At 46.8% G+C, this 22,529-nt stretch overlaps 1 protein-coding gene across 10 annotated transcripts; it reads left to right on the top strand.

Moving 5' to 3' along the window:
- The first annotated feature begins 938 nt into the window (after positions 1-938).
- Positions 939-21,079, top strand: elavl2 (ELAV like neuron-specific RNA binding protein 2). Of its 10 annotated transcripts, none has more exons than XM_030779757.1 (7): positions 939-1,010; positions 2,667-2,907; positions 8,437-8,540; positions 15,208-15,361; positions 17,699-17,924; positions 18,812-18,850; positions 20,752-21,079. In XM_030779757.1, exons 1-7 carry the CDS (start codon positions 939-941, stop codon positions 21,077-21,079), a joined length of 1,164 nt encoding a protein of 387 aa, XP_030635617.1. The 10 variants fall into 10 exon arrangements, with proteins under 10 accessions (XP_030635617.1, XP_030635616.1, XP_030635615.1 ...); XM_030779756.1 differs by having other exon boundaries at positions 20,749-21,079; XM_030779755.1 differs by having other exon boundaries at positions 2,664-2,907.
- Positions 21,080-22,529: the final 1,450 nt, after the last annotated feature.

Below are 22,529 nucleotides of genomic sequence, written 5' to 3'. Positions count from 1 at the left end.
TGTGGTGGGATTTGGAGGAGTGAGTGGGGGTGTCTTGGTCTCACACTGGTTTAGCCGTCGCAGACGCGGGCTTGTTCACACTCGTTGGGTGTGTCTGGGTCAGTACCACACACTGAAAGGCCAACGCGGGTGTCTCCAGGTCGCCAAGCCAAAGTTCTGCTGTAACCGGTTATGCTACATCACAAGGCTTCATAAATGAAGGGCTTATGTGGGTAAAGAATACTGTGAATACTGTGTGTGTGTGTGTGCTCAATTCCTGGGCTATAGCGTGGTTACGTTATTGGTGTAAGGTTTGACTCAGATGGTTGATGTACAACCAGCATAGATTGTAAACTTTGAATCTTGGAAGGAGACGTGCTAATCTGCATGGCTGATGCAACAGCTCTGAGACAAAAGACGCCTCGCCTTCGGGTCTCGGAACCGAGCTGGGCGTCCGCTCGCTCTGTGTTTGCGTTTCGAGGAAGAGTCGTTTCTCTGAGTCCCGACGCGTAGCGGATCGGAGTGTGCTTCTCCTGTGCTTTCCTGAAATGACTGACGTGACTTTTTTTTTTGGTGTCTGTGCTGATGTCCAATCACTGATGCTGCTCACTCACTCACTCCTGATCCTGTGTATGCTGACGTGTCTCTCTCTCTCTCTCTCTCCCTCTCTCTCTGTCGACTACTGCTCTTAGACATGCTATTTGGGGTTTTTTTGTTGTTTTGTTTTTTTTTTTTTAAATGCACGTTTGTTTCTGCAAATGATCAAGTCTCCGACAATGTTTGGCCTTTTGTCCTACCCAATCAGCACGCAGTGGGCAAGTGCCTGTCCCGGTCACAAGAATGTGAAAAGGCCCGGTGATAATGTGATGACCAATGACTGCTGCTGTGTGTGTCCCTCCTGTCCAATCTAACATAGTCTACTTCTCTGTCTACATTACAGACGGCAACTCCAAACTAACATGGCAGTCAGACTGTGCGATGTGGCTTCTCTGCTTAGAAGTGGTTCGTGGGCAGCAGAGCCTTGGACTGGGGTCTGTGGGACATTTTTTCTATCATTTCCATCACGGCCAGTTTGTGTTATTCTAGTAATAATAATAATTCATAATAATAAAAGGCAGTTTTTCCTGTTGTGCCCGGACAGGCCATACCAATCCTCAGTTTTCTGGTGGGGGGTGGCGGAATAGGGGGCCACGCTGTCAGTTGGTTTTGGTTGCTTATCTGTACTGAAATGGGGGGGGGGGGGGGGGGGGGGGGGTGCAAACTGATTTGAAAAATTGGAAGAAAAAACAATTACAAAAACCGTTGGAGCAATTTTTTTTGTTAAAGTTGCACAGATGCCTCGAGGGGGGGGGGGGGGGGGGGGGGGGGTGGGTCAACGTTTGGTTTATGTGCTCAAATCTAATTTTTGTTTTGCTCAAATTTATAGTCACAGTAGTTGTTTGTGTTTTTATTTTGGGCGTGGAGGTGGCCTAAAGGTGAATAATCTCTGAGCTTGTATTGGTATGGTCTATAAGTGTGCACCAGGATATCCTGAGCAGCTTTTTCAAATGCTCAGAATGTTCTCTGAATGCTGTGTTAGCCATTAGGAAGAAAACCCAAAAGAAAGAGAGATCTCTGACACATTACGCTAGAGCTGCAGAGGACTAGAGCTGTGTAGGTTTACAGCTGCCTGGTTTCTTAAGGATGCCTTCTGTTCAATGTGATTGTGTTTGTGGGTGAGACACTCCCTGTGTCCGTGCCTGATGTTTTCACTCGTGTGTATTTTTAAAGTGAACTGTTTAAACAGTGACAAAGCGCCGACTGTCGACGTGAGATCTCTCTGCTCTCTCCCAATTAGTCCCAGTTAACCCTGCACCTGCCATTCCCAGTCACTGTTTAGAACTGCTCTTTTTTTTTTAAAAATCTCTTTTTATATGCGTAGATTTTTCAAACAGTATTTACTAAGAAAGGGAAAAAGCAATGTTCAGTTAAATGGAGTCACAGTTAAACCTGTTGTATAGCATGATTGACTGACTGTACCTAAAAAAAAAAAAAAAAATTAACAATTTGAGTTAACAGTTGGTTGTTAAATGTTTAAAAACAGTCACAGCTGAGCTTGTGTGTCGGTGTGACTGTCACTAAGTTTTATTTTGAACTGAACTCCTGCCAGAGTCCAGGACTGGAACTTGTAGTTCTAGTGAGGAATGCACCAGTCCCCTGGTAGCGGTCTGGCATCTATAAAAGGCAAAAACAAAAAAGCCTAAGTGTAGCTATACTTTAATGTCGGTAAGTGCTTATTTTTAAGAATGGTAAATAAATTACATTTTCAAAATAAATTTTTCAGGCCATGTAGAGTGCTTTTGAGTCTGTTTATCCATCATTGCCACATTCACAGATAAACCGAATGACTGAACAGGACTGGGAAAACTGAATTTTTATCCCGTGGGTGCCAGCTACTGCATGTGGGTTTTTTTGGGTTTTTTTTTTGTTTTTTTTATGACCAGTGTTGGAAAGACGGACAGACTCTAGGACACTAGGGTTTAAAATAAATGACAGGTTTTCATTCCATTGCCAGTTAATTCTTCTGTAGAGTGTCTTGTCAGCTTGAGAATGTGATTTCTGTTTTTGTTTCCCCGTACACACACACACACACACGTGGGCAGTCCCTCTGGTTTGTAACAGAAGTTTTGTTTTTGTCTCTTTAGCAGGTAATTGCTGCCATGGAGACCCAGCTGTCTAATGGGCCGACCTGTAACAGCACAGCCAATGGGCCCTCCTCCATCTCCAACAACTGCTCCTCACCCGTGGAGTCAGGGAGCGTAGAGGACAGTAAAACCAATCTGATAGTCAACTACCTGCCTCAGAACATGACCCAGGAAGAACTCAAGAGCTTGTTCGGAAGCATCGGAGAAATCGAATCCTGTAAATTAGTACGAGACAAAATTACAGGTAACGGAGGATCACTTTAAAAAAAAAAAAAAAAGTCAGGAATTCTAGTGCAATGTTTTAACTACAGAAGTGGGGACAGGCTTGATGGTGAGGTTTTTGTTCTATCTCAACAGTGACCTACCCAGTGTAGTCTGTTGAGGCTACAGATTAATGATGGTAATTAATAAGTAGCAATTAAATCAGTGGTGTGTTGTCTAAACAGATGGATTAAGTGTGCTTCACTTAAATGAGCTGAGAAAAGCCAGGCTGAAGAACTGCTGCAGCAGGACCTAGAGCTGTTCCAGGGCACCAAGCTCCAAATTCTCCCTCTTCTCTGTACATGGCTTTTAATTTGACCATGTTGTGCTATCTCAAGGTATAAATTTCAATTCTAACCCTCCCCCTGCCGAGCGCCCCGATGCTCCTCAGTCTGCCCGCGCCGTGCATTATAAGAGTCTTTGCTTTGTGGGCCCAATTAAAGCAGCGCTCTCTCTGTGTGTGTGTGTGTGTGTGTGTGTTTGGGCTGGAGTTTGCCGAAGCAGAAACGGGCCGCCTTAACTGTGTAAAGTGTTCTCATTAGAACTACGCGCATTTTCTTAGCCGGCGTCATTATCAGGCTTCGCCGCTAGCAAAGCAGATTGGCTGCCTCCATTAGAGCGGCGTTTAATTCTTAAATATCACAGCCTCTAATTTGTACTCCTTTTTAAAAACTTGCTTGTTCTTGTCTCTTGGCCTGGCCCAAGTCGAATCCACTGTGCGCGAAGCTTGCACTTACGGGGGAGGTCCGTCTGACCAAATGTGAATGTTTACTCCTCTGCTAAGATCTGTGGAGAACTTGGAGTTTTGCTTTGCCCTGTCTTGCGGTTGAGACAGGTCCTTGATTAAAATACCAGCTGTCCACTTGATTCGAAAACGCCGACCTTGGACCTAGACTCGCATGCCACATGATGAGGTATAAATGCTGTATAGTTACAGACTGTAGCCAATCTGTTACCATACGCAGATTGTCAGCCTCCCTCTACCCTGTTCATCCACGGTCAGTTTCTGATCACATGACCACTGGATATTGTGTCACCACAGCAGAGACACTGACGTGGTGGTGAGGCGGTGGTGACGTGGTAGACGGCGTCACACTGGTGCGAGTATCTGACACGGCAGTATTGTCGGGGGTTCTTGCACACGTTAGGGTCACATGGTGTCTTGTGGAGGACATGCGGGGCTTGGGGAGACAGATCTCTCATTTCCTGTGTTGTATGTGTATGTAGTGTCAAGGAGGCTGTCATTCGTATTGTAAAGGTGTCCTCTTCCTCTGATCTGTTCAAAGCGATCAGAGCCATCCTCTTCCATCCCTATAATTGGGGGCAACACCCAACATTCCTGAGTCGCTGGGTTGCCGTCGAAATTTCGTCTGAAAATGCACGTCGCCACGCTCTGTCTGCGAAAAAGAGCGTCGGTTGTGAAATGTCGGCTAACTTTACAAACGATCGTACTCCGAAGAATACTGCGCTGACGGTAAGTGATGCGCTTCTGACAGGACGTAGCCTTTGGCTAAAACGATCTCTCCCCGTCTCCACAGTCTGAGAGGCCTGTTCAGGTGTTCTCATGCAAATGGATTCGTGGGTGTGTTTGTTCAGAGAGCTGTAGCATGTTTTAATGGGCTCTTTTCCCAACCATTCAGAATTAAGAGGATGCTGCATGTAGCCTGCCAAGTGTCGGCAGTGCTGGTTCATGTAACTGCGCTTAACGTTCAGTCACTACATTTTTACCCTGAGCGTTTTCTCTCTGCAGAAAACTCTGCATATTCAGTGGTGGGATGAAGTTTTTGATGAAAATCTTATTAAGGCGCCGCCCAGGATGAGTGATTGCGGTGTCTGGAAGTGGAGCTGGCATGGCATTAAGTTCTATTACATTAGCTGAGTCGCTAGTCTCTGAGCGTTAAACATGAGCTTGATGGATTTTCTGTCATTTCCGTTGAGTGAAAAAGTCAAATCAGAGATGCCCTCTGGCACAGTTAGCTGCTGTTGTGCATCTAAAAAAAAAAAAAAACAAAAATAAAACTTTTTTTTTTTTGAAGTGTATACATATTTCCACCAGCACAAAGTAGTGAATTCTTTTCATCATTCTGTTCAGACGCTGAAAGACCCCCCCCTCTCTCTCGGGGCGCATTGACTTCCTGTCTTCTGAATTCCTGTTTAAAGGACACCATGGGGTCTATAGGGGATATGGGGTTGGTTTTAGGGTAACTGGGTTTTCTTGAACCCTGATGGTCCTAAACTTGGTCTCTGATTCTGGTTCATCTCAGCAGCAGGTTTAGATGTCAACTGTAAATGGTTTTTTTTTGTGGTGAAGTCATTTGGAGACACTAAGCCGGTCCTGCCCGGTCGGCGTCTGGCGTCTGTGTGAGTTACGAGGACCGTGTTCCTGGCGTTTTTGACTAATCGCTGTGAGTGCTGTAGCGGTTGGCAGTGCAATACAGTGTGTGTAACGTCCTTGATTTTTGGCTTTTGTTATTAGTCCAGGCCTTCTCAGTGTCCATGGACCAATCTTTGCATAGTCTGCCTGAAATTTCATTTATGACTCTTCTAAAGCCATAAACACTCTGCATGCGTCTTTTATTTTTACCCCCCCCCCCCCCCCCCCCCATGCCACGCCTGATACATGGCCAGTGATTGGTGGAACCCAAATGCTTGGACCAATCGGTGCAGTTTCCCTGGCGCGGCGATGACTGGCAAGTCGGTTCTTGTTGCTATGATGTAACAATGACACATTCCAGGCAATCAGACTCAAAGTGTTTGGGGCTCTTACCTTTCTGCGAATCCCCTGAGAACAGGGCGGCTGCACAGTGGACTCACTGGGACGTTGGTGGTGGAGTTAAGTAGGTTACTGATGAAACGCTGGGTAAAAAGCAGTGATGCTTTGTTGAATGTTTAGTGTCCTCACACTTCACTGGCCATGAGGCTAGAGTGCTTTTAAGCTATAAAACACGACTTTAATCTTGCCCGTTTCCTGTCGGGCGGACAGCAGATGACCAGTGTCTGTCTGTTTACTGTACTGTTGGCTCGGGTTTAACTGGCCTGGCCCAGACCACAGTCCCCTATGTAGTGGCCGGATGTGTCTGAAAAGCAGCAGATTTTAGTGACTCTGAAGGTTGGGTTTATTTATTTATTTGTTTGTTTATTTATTTTGTCTGAGAATCTCTGCAGGACATGGGGTCGTTACGCCCCTCCTCTCCTCCAGGTCCAGCAGGTTTTTAGGTTTAGGCCCAGCGGGCAGCGGGTATGCTGTTCAGTGCAGTGAAATCTGAGGGCAGATGCACTGATTCTGCTGGAGGTGGGCGGACTGAAAAGACCCTGAGCCCCCCCCCCCCCCCCCCCCCCCCTCTCTGACTGCTCTTCCCCGGGGGGGCCGCTGCTGAACCCAAGACCTCCCTCGGGCACCCTGGGCACACTGTGATGTCACTCAGGAGACGTCCTGAGCGGATCCTGAATCCCCTCTGAGGATCCGACAGGCCTCGGAGAAAGATTCCCGTTTCTTTGGTCTTAAGTCTTTTTCTCTTTCAGCATGGGATCGGTGTAATCTCTACAGCCTACACTAAAGGAAGGTGTGTCTAGCTTGGTCCACCTGCCTCTCTTCCTCCACGTTTCAGCAAACAGTAACTAGAGAATGAGGGTGACTCTTGGTTGCCTTTCTAATCGAGAAGGGTCTGACTGCAGAGCCACAGAGCTGCAGTTTCACATCAGGCCAACGGCTGACCGTCAGGACCTAACACCAGCCCTTACCCTAACCACGAAAGAGTCCAGTGCCCGCACACGCGCTGAATACCACTGGCCTGAAAGCGCTGCTGTGCATAAACCTGCAGCTCTGCAGACAGATACCGTTGTTCTAATAACAGCCTGAGCACTGGGTGCAGTCCTAACACACAGCCCCTGAACACGCCACATCCTCCTTGGCTTACGCTGTCTGTGTGAACCAGTTATGGTCCGGTCAAGAGGCTCGGGTGCTGGGTTTGGACCGGAGACTGGAGGGTTCCACGGGGTGACGTTTAGTTGCTGCTTCTCCACTTGGTTGTGTTTGTGCAGGTCCAGCGAAACAGCCGGGTTTGGTTTGGCTCACGTATTTAAAGTTAGGGTGTCGTCATCTGGTTTTCAGAGTGTTTTTCGTTTCTCCTGGCTGTACCACTCTCCCTGAGACGAGGTGAAGTGGGGTTTGTGAACTGCCTTTAGTAACGGCTCGGGAACCTGCATGACTCATCTTGTTAAACACACTTATATATACACACACACGTATACACACTCACACACACTCTCTGACTGCCTCTGTCTGTCCTTGTTCAGGCCCCTTGTGCAAAGTCCAGTCTCTGAATTTATGGTGGTTTCTTGTGAACTGTGATGCATTTTTAAAGAAATTGTGGTATAGGGTAGCATTTGCCCCTTACCTTTTAAAGGCTATTCAGTGTTTGACTGACTGTTTCTCTTAGTTCATCTCTCTAGGATTTTGAACTGGACTAGTTGTTCATCCCTTTCAGGTCTGACTGTTTGTAACTTGACTAGTCGTTGGTCTGAGTTTTGCTGCGTTGTCTGAATAAGGGGGTGGGTGGAAGTCTCAGGCTGGGTCGTGGTTTGAGTGAAACTGAGGTTTTGTGGTTGTGGTGGTGGTGGTTGTTTGTGCATTGGCTGGTGGAGAGGCTGTTGAAGCAGAGTGTGAAGCTGGCGTGCTGTCGGTCTCGAGACTGGTGCCTGAGGAGATTATGAAAAGGTTGAGCTGGGAGGTGCTGGTGTTGAACTGGACCAGAAGCCCAGAGATGGAGAGGTAGGAGTTGAAGGAAATTGCTTTGGGAGCGTGTACCATTAGAGTGGGTGTCAATCTCTCAGTCCATTATTTATTTATCGCCGGCTGGATGGATGCCAGAGAGCACAGTTATGGGAAGCGCTTGGCTGAAGTTTCACATGACTCACAGATATTGGATTCTGCGGTTGCCGGAAATTTTTATTTTTTTATTTTTTATTTATTCATTTTTTTTAAATCCTCGATCAAGTCAGTGTGCCAGTTGTTTGGTAAAAAGGAGCACAGAGCAGCTTGGAGAATGGACGTTTTAACACTCTGCCATTATCTCTGCTCCTGTTTTACATGAGCGGAAGACTGCGTCGTTTGGGGCTCGAACGGTTATATTCATATTTCCTTTTATATTTTATTTGCTTTCTGGAGAGAGACCGTGTTTTTCGATTTCCAGAATGGTCGTAACTCTCATCTGTGTGTTAGCTCGGTGTGGATCTCGCCTTTATTTAGTGTGGTAGAATCCGTTTCCTGTCCCTCCAGTTAAGTTTCCAGTTTTATTCCCAGTTCAACACTATTTGTAAACTGGTCTCATTTCTGGTTGTGCCCTGTCATGGCGTAATGTAAATGGTATTGGGTCCAGTCATGCACCTTTCCCCCCCCCCCTTATTTTTTCCCTCCTGTCCCACTGCAGTGTGAATTGGATGGCTGAGTACAGCAGTGTCCCCGATATTCCAGCAATGTTATAATCTCGGCGTTTGTGTTCTGTGTTCTCAGGCCAGAGCCTGGGTTACGGGTTCGTGAATTACGTCGATCCAAAGGATGCGGAAAAAGCCATCAACACCTTAAACGGCCTGCGACTGCAGACGAAAACCATCAAGGTAAGAGGCATGTGCACCCACAACTCAGACACGCGTGTGTGTGTGTGTGAGAGAGAAGACTGTCACATAATGGGATCTGATTTGTTAACTTTCGTTTACTGGATGTTCAGGAGAGAAACCTTGGTCTGCAGGCAGGTAATGTTGGCTCTGTGCGTTAATGCAGAATGTTTTTACTGAGTACAATTCTCAGCCGGTTCTGCATCGCTGAGCTCATATTTCAGTCCATCAGTGAGACAACGCACTAAACAGGCTTCAGTACTGAGTAGGTTTCCATCAATGCCAAACTGGTGCAGTGCAGATGTGATTATATGTAGGTGGGATTGAAGGGTCTGTGGTGTGTTCTCTACAGTCATCAAAGGAAAAAGGGAATGGCTTTTTTAAAAAAAAAAAAAAAAACATGACACATTCCCCAGGTGTGCTGCGAAAGACACAGATAATACCTTTAGAGGTATTAACATCAAATGAAGCGTGTGTCTGTGTGTGGGGTGGGTGAATGAGGGCAGTACTGGTTATGAAGGTTGTCTGTCTGTGGGGTGGGTGAATGAGAGCAGTAATGGTTATGAAGGTTGTCTGTCTGTGGGGTGGGTGAATGAGGGCAGTAATGGTTATGAAGGTTGTCTGTCTGTGGGGGGGGTGAATGAGGGCAGTAATGGTTATGAAGGTTGTCTGTCTGGGGGGTGGGTGAATGAGGGCAGTAATGGTTATGAAGGTTGTCTGTCTGGGGGGTGGGTGAATGAGGGCAGTAATGGTTATGAAGGCTGTCTGTCTGTGTGTGGGTGTGTCTGTGGGGGTGTGGGGTGGGTGAATGAGGGCAGTAATGGTTATGAAGGTTGTCTGTCTGGGGGGTGGGTGAATGAGAGCAGTAATGGTTATGAAGGTTGTCTGTCTGTGGGGTGGGTGAATGAGGGCAGTAATGGTTATGAAGGTTGTCTGTCTGGGGGGTGGGTGAATGAGGGCAGTAATGGTTATGAAGGTTGTCTGTCTGTGGGGTGGGTGAATGAGGGCAGTAATGGTTATGAAGGCTGTCTGTCTGTGGGGTGGGTGAATGAGAGCAGTAATGGTTATGAAGGTTGTCTGTCTGGGGGGTGGGTGAATGAGAGCAGTAATGGTTATGAAGGTTGTCTGTCTGTGGGGTGGGTGAATGAGAGCAGTAATGGTTATAAAGGCTGTCTGTCTGTGGGGTGGGTGAATGAGGGCAGTAATGGTTATGAAGGCTGTCTGTGTGTGGGTGAATGAGGGCAGTAATGGTTATGAAGGCTGTCTGTCTGTGGGGTGGGTGAATGAGGGCAGTAATGGTTATGAAGGTTGTCTGTCTGTGGGGTGGGTGAATGAGGGCAGTAATGGTTATGAAGGCTGTCTGTCTGTGGGGTGGGTGAATGAGGGCAGTAATGGTTATGAAGGTTGTCTGTCTGTGTGGGGGTGTGTCTGTCTGTGGGGTGGGTGAATGAGGGCAGTAATGGTTATGAAGGTTGTCTGTCTGTGGGGTGGGTGAATGAGGGCAGTAATGGTTATGAAGGTTGTCTGTCTGTGGGGTGGGTGAATGAGGGCAGTAATGGTTATGAAGGTTGTCTGTCTGTGGGGTGGGTGAATGAGGGCAGTAATGGTTATGAAGGTTGTCTGTCTGTGGGGTGGGTGAATGAGGGCAGTAATGGTTATGAAGGTTGTCTGTCTGGGGGGTGGTGAATGAGGGCAGTAATGGTTATGAAGGTTGTCTGTCTGTGGGGTGGGTGAATGAGGGTACTAATGGTTATGAAGGTTGTGTTGGAGGAGATTGTGGGATCTGAGATGAAAGATGGGAGTTAAGGGTGGGAGATGGAGGGAGGGAGGGAGAGAGAGAGAGAGGGGAGGAGTAGGGATGGGAGGTAGAAGACGGAGACCAGCTCTCCTCATGGCCGTCCTCTTCTCAGGATGGCTTGTCTGAGAGCGACCGTCTGGGAGGGTGTCGTCCAGCCTCAGCTGTGCCTCATAAAGGATTTCCATTTAGAGTTTTAATTAAGGCTGAGCAGTTCGCTGATACCATCCGGAGCCTGAGACTGGACAGAGACAGACACACTCTGTCTCTACAGAACGTGTAATTAACTTCATGGCCTGTGTTCTCCTGATAAACCCAGTCTCCGTTAAGAGACTGGGAGAAATCCTGACTGCTCAGGTACGCTCACTAACAAAACGGACCAGTGTGCCACCATCTCCACCAAAACGGACCAGTCCGTTCAGTTTAAACACATCAGTTCTTTTTCTTTGTATTAGCATTATAAGTGGACTAATTCTTTTTGTCTGTTAGTTTCAACAATCAATCCAAGTACTGTGTAGTTTTATGGGCTTTTGAGCAAGTCATAAAACTTGACTGAGGCGGTTTGTTTGGTGCTGACTTTGCAGCGGCAGAGGTTCTAGAACCTTCTGATCGCTGTGTGTTAGTGCTGTGTGCTTAGTAAACAGATGTTTGAAAGTGTTTTCCTGCGGCAGTGGTGAGAGCTAATGGTTTTATTAAACCTGTAGAGGCGTTGACACACAGTGATGTGTTCGTGCTGGTATATGACCAGACACTGTGGGCCCTCTGTCACACTATACAATACGCGTTAGGTTTGGGCTGATAGACCAGTGGTTCTCAATCCTGCTCCTAGAGGACCCCTGCTCTGCATATCTTCCATCTATCCTTGTTCTGAACACACCTGATTAGTGTGATTAACATGCTCCTGATTAAATCAGGTGTGTTCAGCCAATCAGAAGTGCCACTGATGTTCAGTCAGGTAGGCAGAGCAGGGAAAGATGGAAAACGTGCAGAGGAGAGGGTCCCTCCCGGGAGCAGGGTTGAGGAACACTGCGATTAGACGATGCCATCGTCCAACACCGATGGCTGACGGTCTTCACGACGTTGAGCCCAACATCGTGGCCCACCCCCACCCCGGTCCACCCTGTCAGCGGAGCGCACCCCCACCCCCACCCCGGTCCACACTGTCAGCGGAGCGCACCCTGCCCCCCACCCCGGTCCACACTGTCAGCGGAGCGCACCCTGCCCCACACACACACACACACACACACAGGTGCTATAATTTGTGTCTCTGCTATAACGTAGAACAATATATTTATTACTTATTTATTACTTATTTGCGGGGATTTCCCCGGGGGTTATGTTGAGCTGTAGAACTGATGAATATGTGTTTTAAGGAGTGTCAGCCAGGGAGTGCAAAAATGAAGGATGGGTTTGTTCTAATTATTATAATAGCTCCTTGCACCTGATTCACTAAAGGAAAACCAGCGTATTTAATCACATTATTAACCGCCCAGTGAAAGCAGGTTTTAATTTGAGACGCAAACATAAATTATTTTTGAATGTACCGGGTTTGTGCTTGCCTCAGTAAATCAGGGGGCGAGTCTTTTATTTGTATGGTAAAACTCACAGAACAAACTCTCCTGTTCTCTGCTATACCCGTCTTAAACAAATCATTCCTAATCGTCATGTGGTTATTAAGTCTTTTTTCACAGTGTCTCGCCCTGTACTTTTAACTGAGATTTTCATGTTTAGGAAAAATATAATCAATGAATTATTAGTATTGTAATGACTAGAGGAAACTCTTACTGATGTACTGTCACATCCTGGCTGTTTATAATCCTAATTTTCCACACTGCATTTGAAGCGGCCCTGGCTTAGGCCAATTACCTGGCCGGACTTCAGCGACTTCAAGTAATTAATTGGCTTTTTTTTTTCTGATTGTCTTATGGTTATTATTACCCAATGTTACTATAAATTGAAATAAGAGTGATGTGTCTGATCACACCTTTTTATTTAAAAAAAAAAAAACAAAACAAAAAAAAAACTGAGGACTCTTTTATAGGCTAAAACTCAGGAGACCCATTTTACATTCAGAGGAGTTCAGTTAAGACAGTTTAAACCAGGAGTGTCAAACTCCGGTCCTGGAGGGCCGAGGTCCTGCTGTTTTTCTTGTAGACCAACTAAATAGAATCTCGGATTGGCTGAAGAGTGTCCACACCTGTTTTCAAGGTGAAAATCAACAGGTAACTAAGAGGTGAAAACAAAAAACAGCAGGACCCCGGCCCTCCAGGACCGGAGTTTGACTCCCCTGATTTAAACAGTCAAGATTTTACTGTGCAAGAAAATGCAAAACAAATGATGCAATCGTCTTATGTGATACTAGATCTTACATGAACGAAAAGCCCCCCCCCCCCCCCCCCGGGCCCTGATGTCATCGCCCATCGCGATGTTTCACCGTAGACGTCATGTGCCGGTTCGGTACACGTCACCAAACCCTAACACACATGAAACTGCACAAGCCCCTGTAGTCTGGTTGCTGCTCATGCCGACCGTTATGAATGTCTGACTCATTTTGTACCCTTGTCTTTCTGAGACGGCATTACATGCAGTGCTGTTTAGCGACACAGCCCCCCCCCCCCCCCCCCCCCCCCCCTCTCTCTCTCTCTCTCTCTCTCCTCTCTCTCTCTCTCTCTCTCTCTCTCTCTCTCTCTCTCTCTCTCTCTGTGTGTGTGTGAAGAATTGCAGTAGAAATGAAAAATGGATTTGTGGGAGGTTTTTTTTGTTTTGTTTTTTCCCCATTCGCTGCATGTGCGTAAGGCTTGGTCCGCTCGGCTGTGGCGGACAGAGGCTCTCGTGTTGCAGTGGTCTGAAGGCTCTCCAGCCTGCTCAGGACTCTCCAGTCAAGTACCGTTGACTGTGTTCGCCCCGTCTCCAGGGTGAACATGTGAACATCTCATAACGGGCTCGGGTGAGATTAGCCAGAACGTCAAGGACCAGATTCAAACTGATACCAAACGCGCACTAAGAGCATCCTTTATTTTTTTATTTTTTTTTTTTTCTAAGGTGTTAGTTTCTTTCTGCAGAGATGGAAATGAGAGTATGTATAGCCATGATTTTGCTTTGTTACAGTAGCAACATAAAGGAGGAGAAAATGGAAGGAACTGGAGATGTTTTCCTTGGTCTTTGAGTAGCAGAAAAGTCGTGTTGATTTGAACTTCATCTCGGCTTTCCACACGGCTCACGAGTACACCCCCCCCCCCCCCCCGAACACACACACACACTGTGGCGTGTGTGTGTCAGACGGCTGGCGGGCTGCGGGGTGTGTTGAGATGGAGCTGCAGGAGGCTGTGCTCCTGTTTTTTTTAAAGTGTTAAAACCTGACTGACAGGTGCATCAGTAAACGCTTATTTCCATCTGCTCTGGTCTCTGGCTCCTTCTTCCCTCCCCCACGTGTCTGGGAGGGGTTTGTTCTTTAAAGTCTGTGTCTGTCAACGCCGCCAGATCTGTGGATGCACTTATTTGTGCCAGGTGCTATCAGAATGGAACGGCTCATACGCACCTTTACAGACACACGATTTGGTCTCTAAGACGGTGGGGGGAGGGGGGCATTATTTCACAGGGTTCTGGACGTTTGGTTCTTCAGCGAGAGAAGACTGTCAAACCACTGCAGCGTAACTGTACGGCACCGTGTTTGAACCCTGAGGTTACGGCAGTGGGTGGAGCCTCGCACTCCTGGTTGCAATGCATTGTGAGATGAATTGTTCCTTCGTGGTGTGCAGAGGCCATCCCAGGGGTGAGGGCGGGGGGAGTCAGGCGTGTTTTTGTGTTTTGAGTTTGGCCGTAATTTTTCATGCATTGCTAAGAGACTTCAGAGGAGCTACACTGAGAGAAGGCCGCTCGGTGCTGGTCAGTGGGAGGCCTGGCCCTCAGCCTGCTCTAATGAAGAGTTAGCCTTTAGCGCTAGCGTCTGACGGCTGTTTTTAAAGGCCTGTCTCTTCATTAAGCCTTTCTCCTTTTGCTTGAATGGACCTTAAATATGAGCGGTGCTCTCTCTCAGTGGGAGTTCTGGTTTGTCTGGTTTTCAAACACGGGGCTGCTCTGTGTCTGCTGACGCGGTCAAAGTGCCGAGTGCTTCGGCTGATCCTTTGAGAGGTCTTGATGTTCTGTAATCTGTGTTTTGTATGTTTGTTTGTTTTTTTTCCTGTCTGTAGCCTCTCTCTGTTTCGAGTCCATGTTTAACACAAAGGCACAGTGCCATCCTACGCTAACACAGCCTTTTTTTGCTTCGCCGGGGGGGGGGGGGGGTTTCTTTTAAATCTGCGTTTCTGTGACTGCAGAGTGCAGTCAGCCTCTCTGTACTCCTGCCCTGCTGCTAGCCGCCACGTGTTTGTGTGAATCCAGTCGGGGGGGGGAGAGAAAGCAGCCCCGCTCATGAATATTCTAATTTACACCATTGTGAGGGAAGAGTGTTGTCGTAACGATTACTGCTGGCCATCCTGAATGGCCTGTTCCTTTGGCAGGGACGCGTTTGACAGCCTGTGGTGATTCTGCAGTCGCTCAGTAACAAACAGGAACTGAGCAGGTTGAGGTCTTTTGTTAGTCGACACCCCCCTCCCCCTGGTGTTTGTATTGGAAGCAGTGTGTGTGTGTGTGGATGGGTGTGTCTGTCTTGAAGGCCACTGTATGCAGGTGTACGTAGCTATGTTTCAATGGGAGTGAACACAAGTACATGTGTCTTGGAGTGATGGCCTGTTTTTTGTTTGTTTTGGTTGTCTGAACATGTGAATGGTTGTCTCTTGGAATCATTGCGTGTATCTTAATGTTTGTGGAGTCTTGGCCAAATGTAACCAGTTTTTGTGGCCTCTCTCTCTCTCTGCCCCCCCCCTCCCCCTTTAGGTGTCGTATGCCCGGCCAAGTTCGGCCTCGATCAGAGATGCCAACCTGTATGTGAGTGGTCTGCCAAAGACCATGACTCAGAAAGAACTGGAGCAGCTCTTCTCCCAGCACGGCCGCATCATTACCTCACGCATACTGGTCGACCAGGTCACCGGTGAGCCCTTAGACACATGCATGCACACATGCCCATATCAGGTGATCACACATTCATCCTGAATACCTATTGCTTTAAGGTTTACACTTGCTCTGGGTGATTTGTGGTTTTATTTTTTTATGCACGCGTGTGTGTGTGTGTTAAATGAGTAGTTCAGGCTAGACCTGCACTCCCTCAGCGTGTGACCTGCATCTCTAAACAATCAGTGGAGAGAGATTTCTAACTACTCTGCCTGTCCTCTCGGCCTGTAAACCCAGGGTCCTGGGCTCCAGCTCAGGCTTTTACATTTTGCCATGATATGAGGACAATGCAGGTGTCTTGTGCTGTTTTACTGGGCTGGGTGGGCCGCGTGTGTGTGGTTTATAGCAATTCTAATTAAAAAAAAACATGGTCTTACCTCAGATCTGTGAAACCAGAGGGGATCAGGTTGTGTGTTGCTTTGTGTCAGAGGCAGCTTTGTCCAGTGTTAAATCAGCTGAGTTTAAGGCCATTTGTTAGATTGTGTGTATGCGTGTGTGTCGGCCAGTCTCATTCACAACTTTACAGCTCCGTGCCAAACAGGGGCCGGTATCTCTCCACACAGAACCCAGAGACTTCCTTCCAATGGCACGTCTCTCTCTCCTTTTGGAATACATTAGATGGGCTGGCGTTTGGTTCCAAAAATGCAATTTTCCACCAACGACACTCATAAATATGCATGAACTGCTGAAATGTGAAATAGATGGATATGAGGGAGAGAGAGAGAGAGAGAGAGACGGGGAGAGGGAGAAGGCAGACAGGGTAATGCCAGTCCCCCACCCCCCCTCCATCTTCTCCTCTTCCCCAGCCCTGGAGGTGTCAGTTTAATGCCTGTTTCATGGGGAGAAATAAAATGAATTTACAGCTGTTATCGTCTCCATTTCCAAAGTGCCAAGTCGAAATGGAGCCAGTGCGCTCCTTCAGAGAGGAGTAATAAACAGAACCAGGCTCACACCCGTTCACTCCATCGCTCTCTCTCCCCTCTCTCTTTCCCCCACCCTCTCTCTCCCTCTCTCCCCTCTCTTTCCCCCACCCTCTTCCTCTCTCTCTCTCCATCTTTCTGTTGCTGAAATGCGGCATGTTCACCCTGTTCTCCCTGGCATGGACTGGGGAGGGGGGGGGGGCAAGGTTCCCATTTGTATCTTGTTGCCAAGGTGATTGTCGTTTTATGTGCAGTTAGAACGTGACTTCACGCTGTATTGGTGTTGCCCAGAGGCAGCTGAAAATGGGAAGGGTTTTTTTTTTTGTTTTGGGTAATTTGTAAGATCTCGTTAAAAGCAGCTGTGGTGCTTTCATCTAAGGTAACTTGTCACTTTTTTCTGTCTCTCCTGGTTTTCAGCCATTTTAAAGCCTTAGTTTGCCGTGCACTTTGCTCTGAAGCCTTGCCTTTTTTTTTTCTTCTCTCTTCCATGTTTCACAGCCTCTGGATCCCCTTATATAACCTTTACCCCAAAAAAGACGTTTCTCTCTGTTTTGGGGGGGGGGTGTAATTATCTTGCATTGTCATGGCTTTTACAGGTTTGATTTATGTAGGCTCTTGGTCTGTCTCTCGATTTTACACAGGCTCTTAAGCCGTGTGCTGTGGGGAGTAGTGTAGTGCCTTGTCTAAAGCCTTAATTAGCAGGAGTGGTCTAACACGTCTGTGTGCTCAGACAAGCAGTAAACTGCTCCTAATGTACAGTGACCTGCTTAAGCATCACTGAAACAGTGTGGTTAGTCACTAATGTACAGTGACCTGCTTAAACATGTGTGAACAGTGTGGTTAGTCACTAATGTACAGTGACCTGCTTAAACATCACTGGAACAGTGTGGTTAGTCACTAATGTACAGTGACCTGCTTAAACATGTGTGAACAGTGTGGTTAGTTACTAATGTACAGTGACCTGCTTAAGCATCACTGGAACAGTGTGGTTAGTCACTAATGTACAGTGACCTGCTTAAACATCACTGGAACAGTGTGGTTAGTCACTAATGTACAGTGACCTGCTTAAACCTCACTGGAACAGTGTGGTTAGTCAGTAATGTACAGTGACCTGCTTGAACATCACTGGAACAGTGTGGTTAGTTACTAATGTACAGTGACCTGCTTAAACATGTGTGAACAGTGTGGTTAGTGACGCTCTAGTTTCTCACTGTGACAGTGCTGTCTCACACTGTAATCTCATATTTAATGACTAAACACAAGCCTCAGTCATTTTGGGTTAGGCTGATTTGAGTTGTATCATGATGCAACAGATGAATTGTTTCTTTCTTATGCTTATTATGAAACTATGTGGATGTAAGTGCGGTATTTCACTGGCGTGTGGTTTCTTTCCCCAGGTGTCTCCAGAGGGGTGGGTTTTATCCGATTTGACCGGAGGGTAGAGGCGGAAGAGGCCATTAAAGGGTTAAACGGACAGAAGCCTCCTGGAGCCACTGAACCAATCACGGTCAAGTTTGCCAATAATCCCAGTCAGAAAACCAGTCAGGCGCTGTTGTCCCAGCTGTACCAGTCCCCTAACCGACGGTACCCAGGCCCACTCGCACAGCAGGCCCAGCGCTTCAGGTACTGCCAACACCTGAACACACTCACCTGAACACGCGCCCCTTAACTGAGCACACACCCCTGTGTACACATACGGTCCTCGCCTGAATGCACTCAACTGTATACACACTGCTTACCTGAACACACGCCTACAATTCTAACCTGAACACGCTCTCACCTGTATACACATACAATCCTTACCTGAACACGCACTTGCACACCAACACTCCTTACCTGAATACACGCACATACAAGTTCCTTACCTGAACATGCACTCACCCGTATACATGCACCTTGACTTAGCACACACCAACTGTTCTAACCTTAACATGCACTCACTTGTATAAACCTACAGTCTTTCCCTGAACACGCACTCACCTGTACTCAGTCCTTAACTGAACACACACTCACCTGTACACACAGTCCCCACCTGAACACATAACGTATCTGTACACACGGTCCCCTGGGTCTGGAGAGTATGTTTTTTTTGATGAGTCTTGTAAACCACCAGTGTTTTCTGATGAGTACCTGCTGTTATACCTCTCCATTATCTTCATTTAAAATGTCTCAACTGTAACAGAGACCATTTAAGGTTTTGTCCAAATAAATGATTGAACTATTACAATGTCTGGGTTTTTTTTGGTTTGGTTTTGCAGTAAACGGTGTCAGTCCAGGCTTGGTTACATTAGTAGACCTGACTGTGTATTGTCCTTCGTGTCAAATGGGTGTCAAAACTGGGCCTGGTCAGTTGGAGAATTGGGGCTCTGTCATCCATACCCTGTAGAGATTTTGTTTTTCCCTTTCAAATTCACCTGAGACATGAGGTGTCGGCTCACTTAAACAGATAGGGTGAAGGACAGCCTTTCAATGGCACCGTGGTTTTATTTTTTTTTCTTTTCTTTTTCCAGGTTGGATAATCTGTTAAACATGGCCTACGGAGTCAAAAGGTAACTACGTACTGGTTCACTTTTTGTCCATTATTGATATTTCTCCATTTCTTTGGCATTTGTGAAACTGCCATGTCTCAGTCACTGAATTTGAGTGACCATCTGGGCATTTAGACATCAGAACTAAATCAGACAGAAACGGTTAGTCTGACTGTGCATGTGTGTCTGGCATAAGCCTGTGTGTGCGCACACATACAGAGATGCAGTGTGTCTGCCTGCATCTGTGTGTGTGCCCCTGTGTGTGTGTATCTGCCTGCCTGCGTGCGTGCGTGTGTGTGTGTGTGTTTGTATGCGGTTCACCAGGCCCGGAGTTTGATTCGATGTGGCAGCAGAAAGGCTAGTGACGCGTCATGTGACTCCCTACCTGCTCGTATCGCCCCCGGCAACAGTCCCCCCAGCTAGACGCGCTCTCAGATACACCTCTGTCAAAGACACGTCCCATTTACGCGCCTGGCTCACCCACGCGGAGGGGCGCTCCAGTCGCGTCCTTACAGTAGAGGGCTTGGCCGCGTGCTCAGTTTTTTACCATTTTACTTTCTTACCTTAAAGCACCTCAGCAGACAGCAGGCGCCTCAGAGAGTCTCCCGGCTGTGAACAAGCCACCTACGCTTGTCTAAGCCCAAGTTAACTGGCCTCGCTTCAGCCAGTGCAGTGCCGTCCTTTACACGTGTAAGCAAGCCGAGAGGCCGGGCGAAATGGATCACGCCTGTGTTGTTTTCACGCAGAAATACAGGAGTTTAGAGATGAATGGTCACTAATCCTTTCTTTTAGATGAATAGGACCATAACCTAGACTAAGAGTTTCATTGATTATTTTTATTTTTTTTTTTTTAGTGAAATGTCTCTCTTGGGCCTCTCTTGTTGTGTTGTTTTAATGAAACAGAGAGGCAGACAGTCTGTGCTGAGTCAGATTCTTTAGTGGAGAGGAGGAGAGAAGCGGAGTGGGATGGGCCCACGTTGACTCTCGTCACTGCCCCCCTCCTCATGTAGCCCAGACTCGCCCAGTGACGTTATGCTTTTCTGACCTGGCGGAGTCCTGGCGGCGTTCTGCTCTCCCCGCTGACTGGTAACCCGGCACTTCAGAGTCGTTTTTCTTTTAAGATCCCGTTCTAAACGGCGTGGCTTCGACAGCCATCTGGAGGTGTAGGCCCGCTGAATCTCTGGAAGGTTCCTCAATGTGGAGTGTACCTGTCAGAGAGGGGCGAGGGAACCAGCGTGCCTGATCCAACCCAAACCGCCCCCCGAAATAATTCACCTCTCGTACAGAGCTCAGCGTCTCTTTTTTTTTTTTTTCTGTCTTTTGAAATCTTACTGCTTCCTGTGTGGAGGGGAAGAACCAGGGCCTTTTTTTTTTTTTTTTAACGTATCTAAATTTTAGATTTTAGAAACCGAGGAGTGTTGGACCCATCTGTGGGTGCTTTGTTAATGGTGTATATTTAGGTATATAATATGACGTATATATTTGTAGCGGTTTGGACAGCGAGGTGTGAGAGCGAGCGGCTGAATCAGACGGAGCGTGTGTTTGTCTGGGTTGACGATCGCTCTCTGACCTGAGTGTTGCTTGAATAGTGAGATGTGGATGAAACAAAACGCAGATGAAGATTCTCCAGCGTAGCTGCCATCCATCAATACCCTGCACTAAATTTAGTCGCTTTAATCTGCTCCAGTCTCTGCCCTCAGAGTACTCTCTTCATTCTGCTCTTTCAGACGTTAGTGCCATATCCTGTACTTTAGCCTGCGATTATCTGTTCCCGGAGCTTTGAACTCAACACACGTGTTCATAGGCAGTCTGTGGTCCTTTAGAGAGCCGTTCGATGTAAATCATTAATTGATGTTGATAACTAATTGATGAAAGTGTATAATCTTAATAAAGGACGTTTCCCTGTTCTGTCCATACAGTAGGTTCTCCCCCATGACCATCGATGGAGTGACCAGTCTGGCCGGCATTAACATCCCGGGTCAGGCCGGGACCGGCTGGTGCATCTTCGTGTATAACCTGGCTCCGGACGCCGACGAGAGCATCCTGTGGCAGATGTTCGGCCCGTTCGGGGCCGTGACGAACGTCAAGGTCATCCGCGACTTCAACACAAACAAATGCAAAGGCTTCGGGTTCGTCACCATGACTAACTACGACGAGGCGGCCATGGCGATCGCCAGCCTTAACGGGTACCGGCTCGGGGAGAGAGTCCTGCAGGTCTCATTCAAAACCAACAAAACGCACAAAGCCTAACATAGCAGCTCCCGATTGTTCTCGCTGCCCGAGAAATTCGGCGACAGGTGGTGTGTGGTGAGAGGAAAGATGTGGAAATGTAAGGTAAAATTTTTACACTTTGAAAAAAAGAAAATGTATTTGAAAATCAGTGTTATGGAGGGAAGGGAAGAGGTAGTTTTTGGCATCCAACAGTGCGTGTGGTGGTTTGGTTTTTTTTCTTTTTTGTTTTTTTTTTCCCCTCTTTGAGTTTTTTTTTTTTTTTTTTTTTTTTCCCCCCCAAGTACAAGTCTTGACCTTTTGACATGTGTTTTGTTAGGCTGACTTAAAGAGCCTATCTAACAGGATTTCTGTTCATTTACTTTTGATTAATATACCTGTCCAGTTTCATTCTGTAGCTGCCCTTTGAAAGAGGGAGCTTTTACAGTATTACTGATAGTTTACTGTTATTTTGTTGAACATGTGCTTTGAAAGTAGTCGTGTACGATTTGTGGGTTTTTTGTTTGTGTTTTTCTCGTGTCCTGAGTTGCCTTCGGTGAGGTTACGTTACAAGTGCGTAAGAAATGATCTTTATTTTGAACTCGGTTTCTTCACTGTTTTACATTCCGGTTTGTGGAAGTGTTTTTTGCTTTGTTGTTTATCAGTTGTTTATTAGTTGGCTGCATAACTTTTGCTTATTGTAAAAATGAATGGAAAAAGACAAAAAACTTCTTAAAGCAGTACCTTGCCAAAGAGCTACGAACCTCTTTGATGTGGGTTTAAAAAGCATCTATTTTTATAAAAAGAAAAATTTGGAGAAACTTTTTACTGGACCTGGAACAAATATTTTGACTTGGATACTTTGAGAAAAAAAAAAAAAACAATCTTCATAGGACACCTTGCGAGCTTTTGAACTTTACCAGAAAAAGTTTGCAGAGGTAGAAATTTCTGGAGAGATTTGTGATGTAAAAGAGAACATTTTGAGATCTTTGTATTACCTTTAGATTGTAGAATCACTGGCAGTCCTGTTTCCGTTTGTACAAAAAATAGAAACACCTGCAGGTTTGGTCGTCCGGTTTGTGACATGACTAGTCACCTGCCTTTCAATCTGTCTTTCTGTTTTTTGGGGGGTGGGTGTGTGTGTGTGTGGGGGGGGGGGTAGCACTGACAGTAATACTAAGGTTCGGTCCACTGACGTGCATGCTAACTCCAGTGTGAATCTTTCAAAGGTAAACGAGGGATTGAGGGGAAAAAAAAAATCTGTTCTTCCTTAAGAGTTACCCTTCAGACAGCTCATGGTGTTTCCTGATGTACTTACTATATCGTTAAAGACGTTTGTCTTTATGAATCAAACTACAAGGTTTTTACCTGCTTTCTGTGAACACACGAGAGTGGAACCGCTGACGAGAGCAGCTAGAGAAATCTAGTGGGAGCGACTGGTAGAGGACACACTCCTGAGCTAACCGCTATGTAAATAAGTCATTTTTCTGTT

This window comes from Chanos chanos, chromosome 7, assembly GCF_902362185.1.
Source record: "Chanos chanos chromosome 7, fChaCha1.1, whole genome shotgun sequence".
Lineage (NCBI taxonomy): Eukaryota > Metazoa > Chordata > Actinopteri > Gonorynchiformes > Chanidae > Chanos > Chanos chanos.
This window is presented reverse-complemented; position numbering and strand designations above follow the sequence as displayed.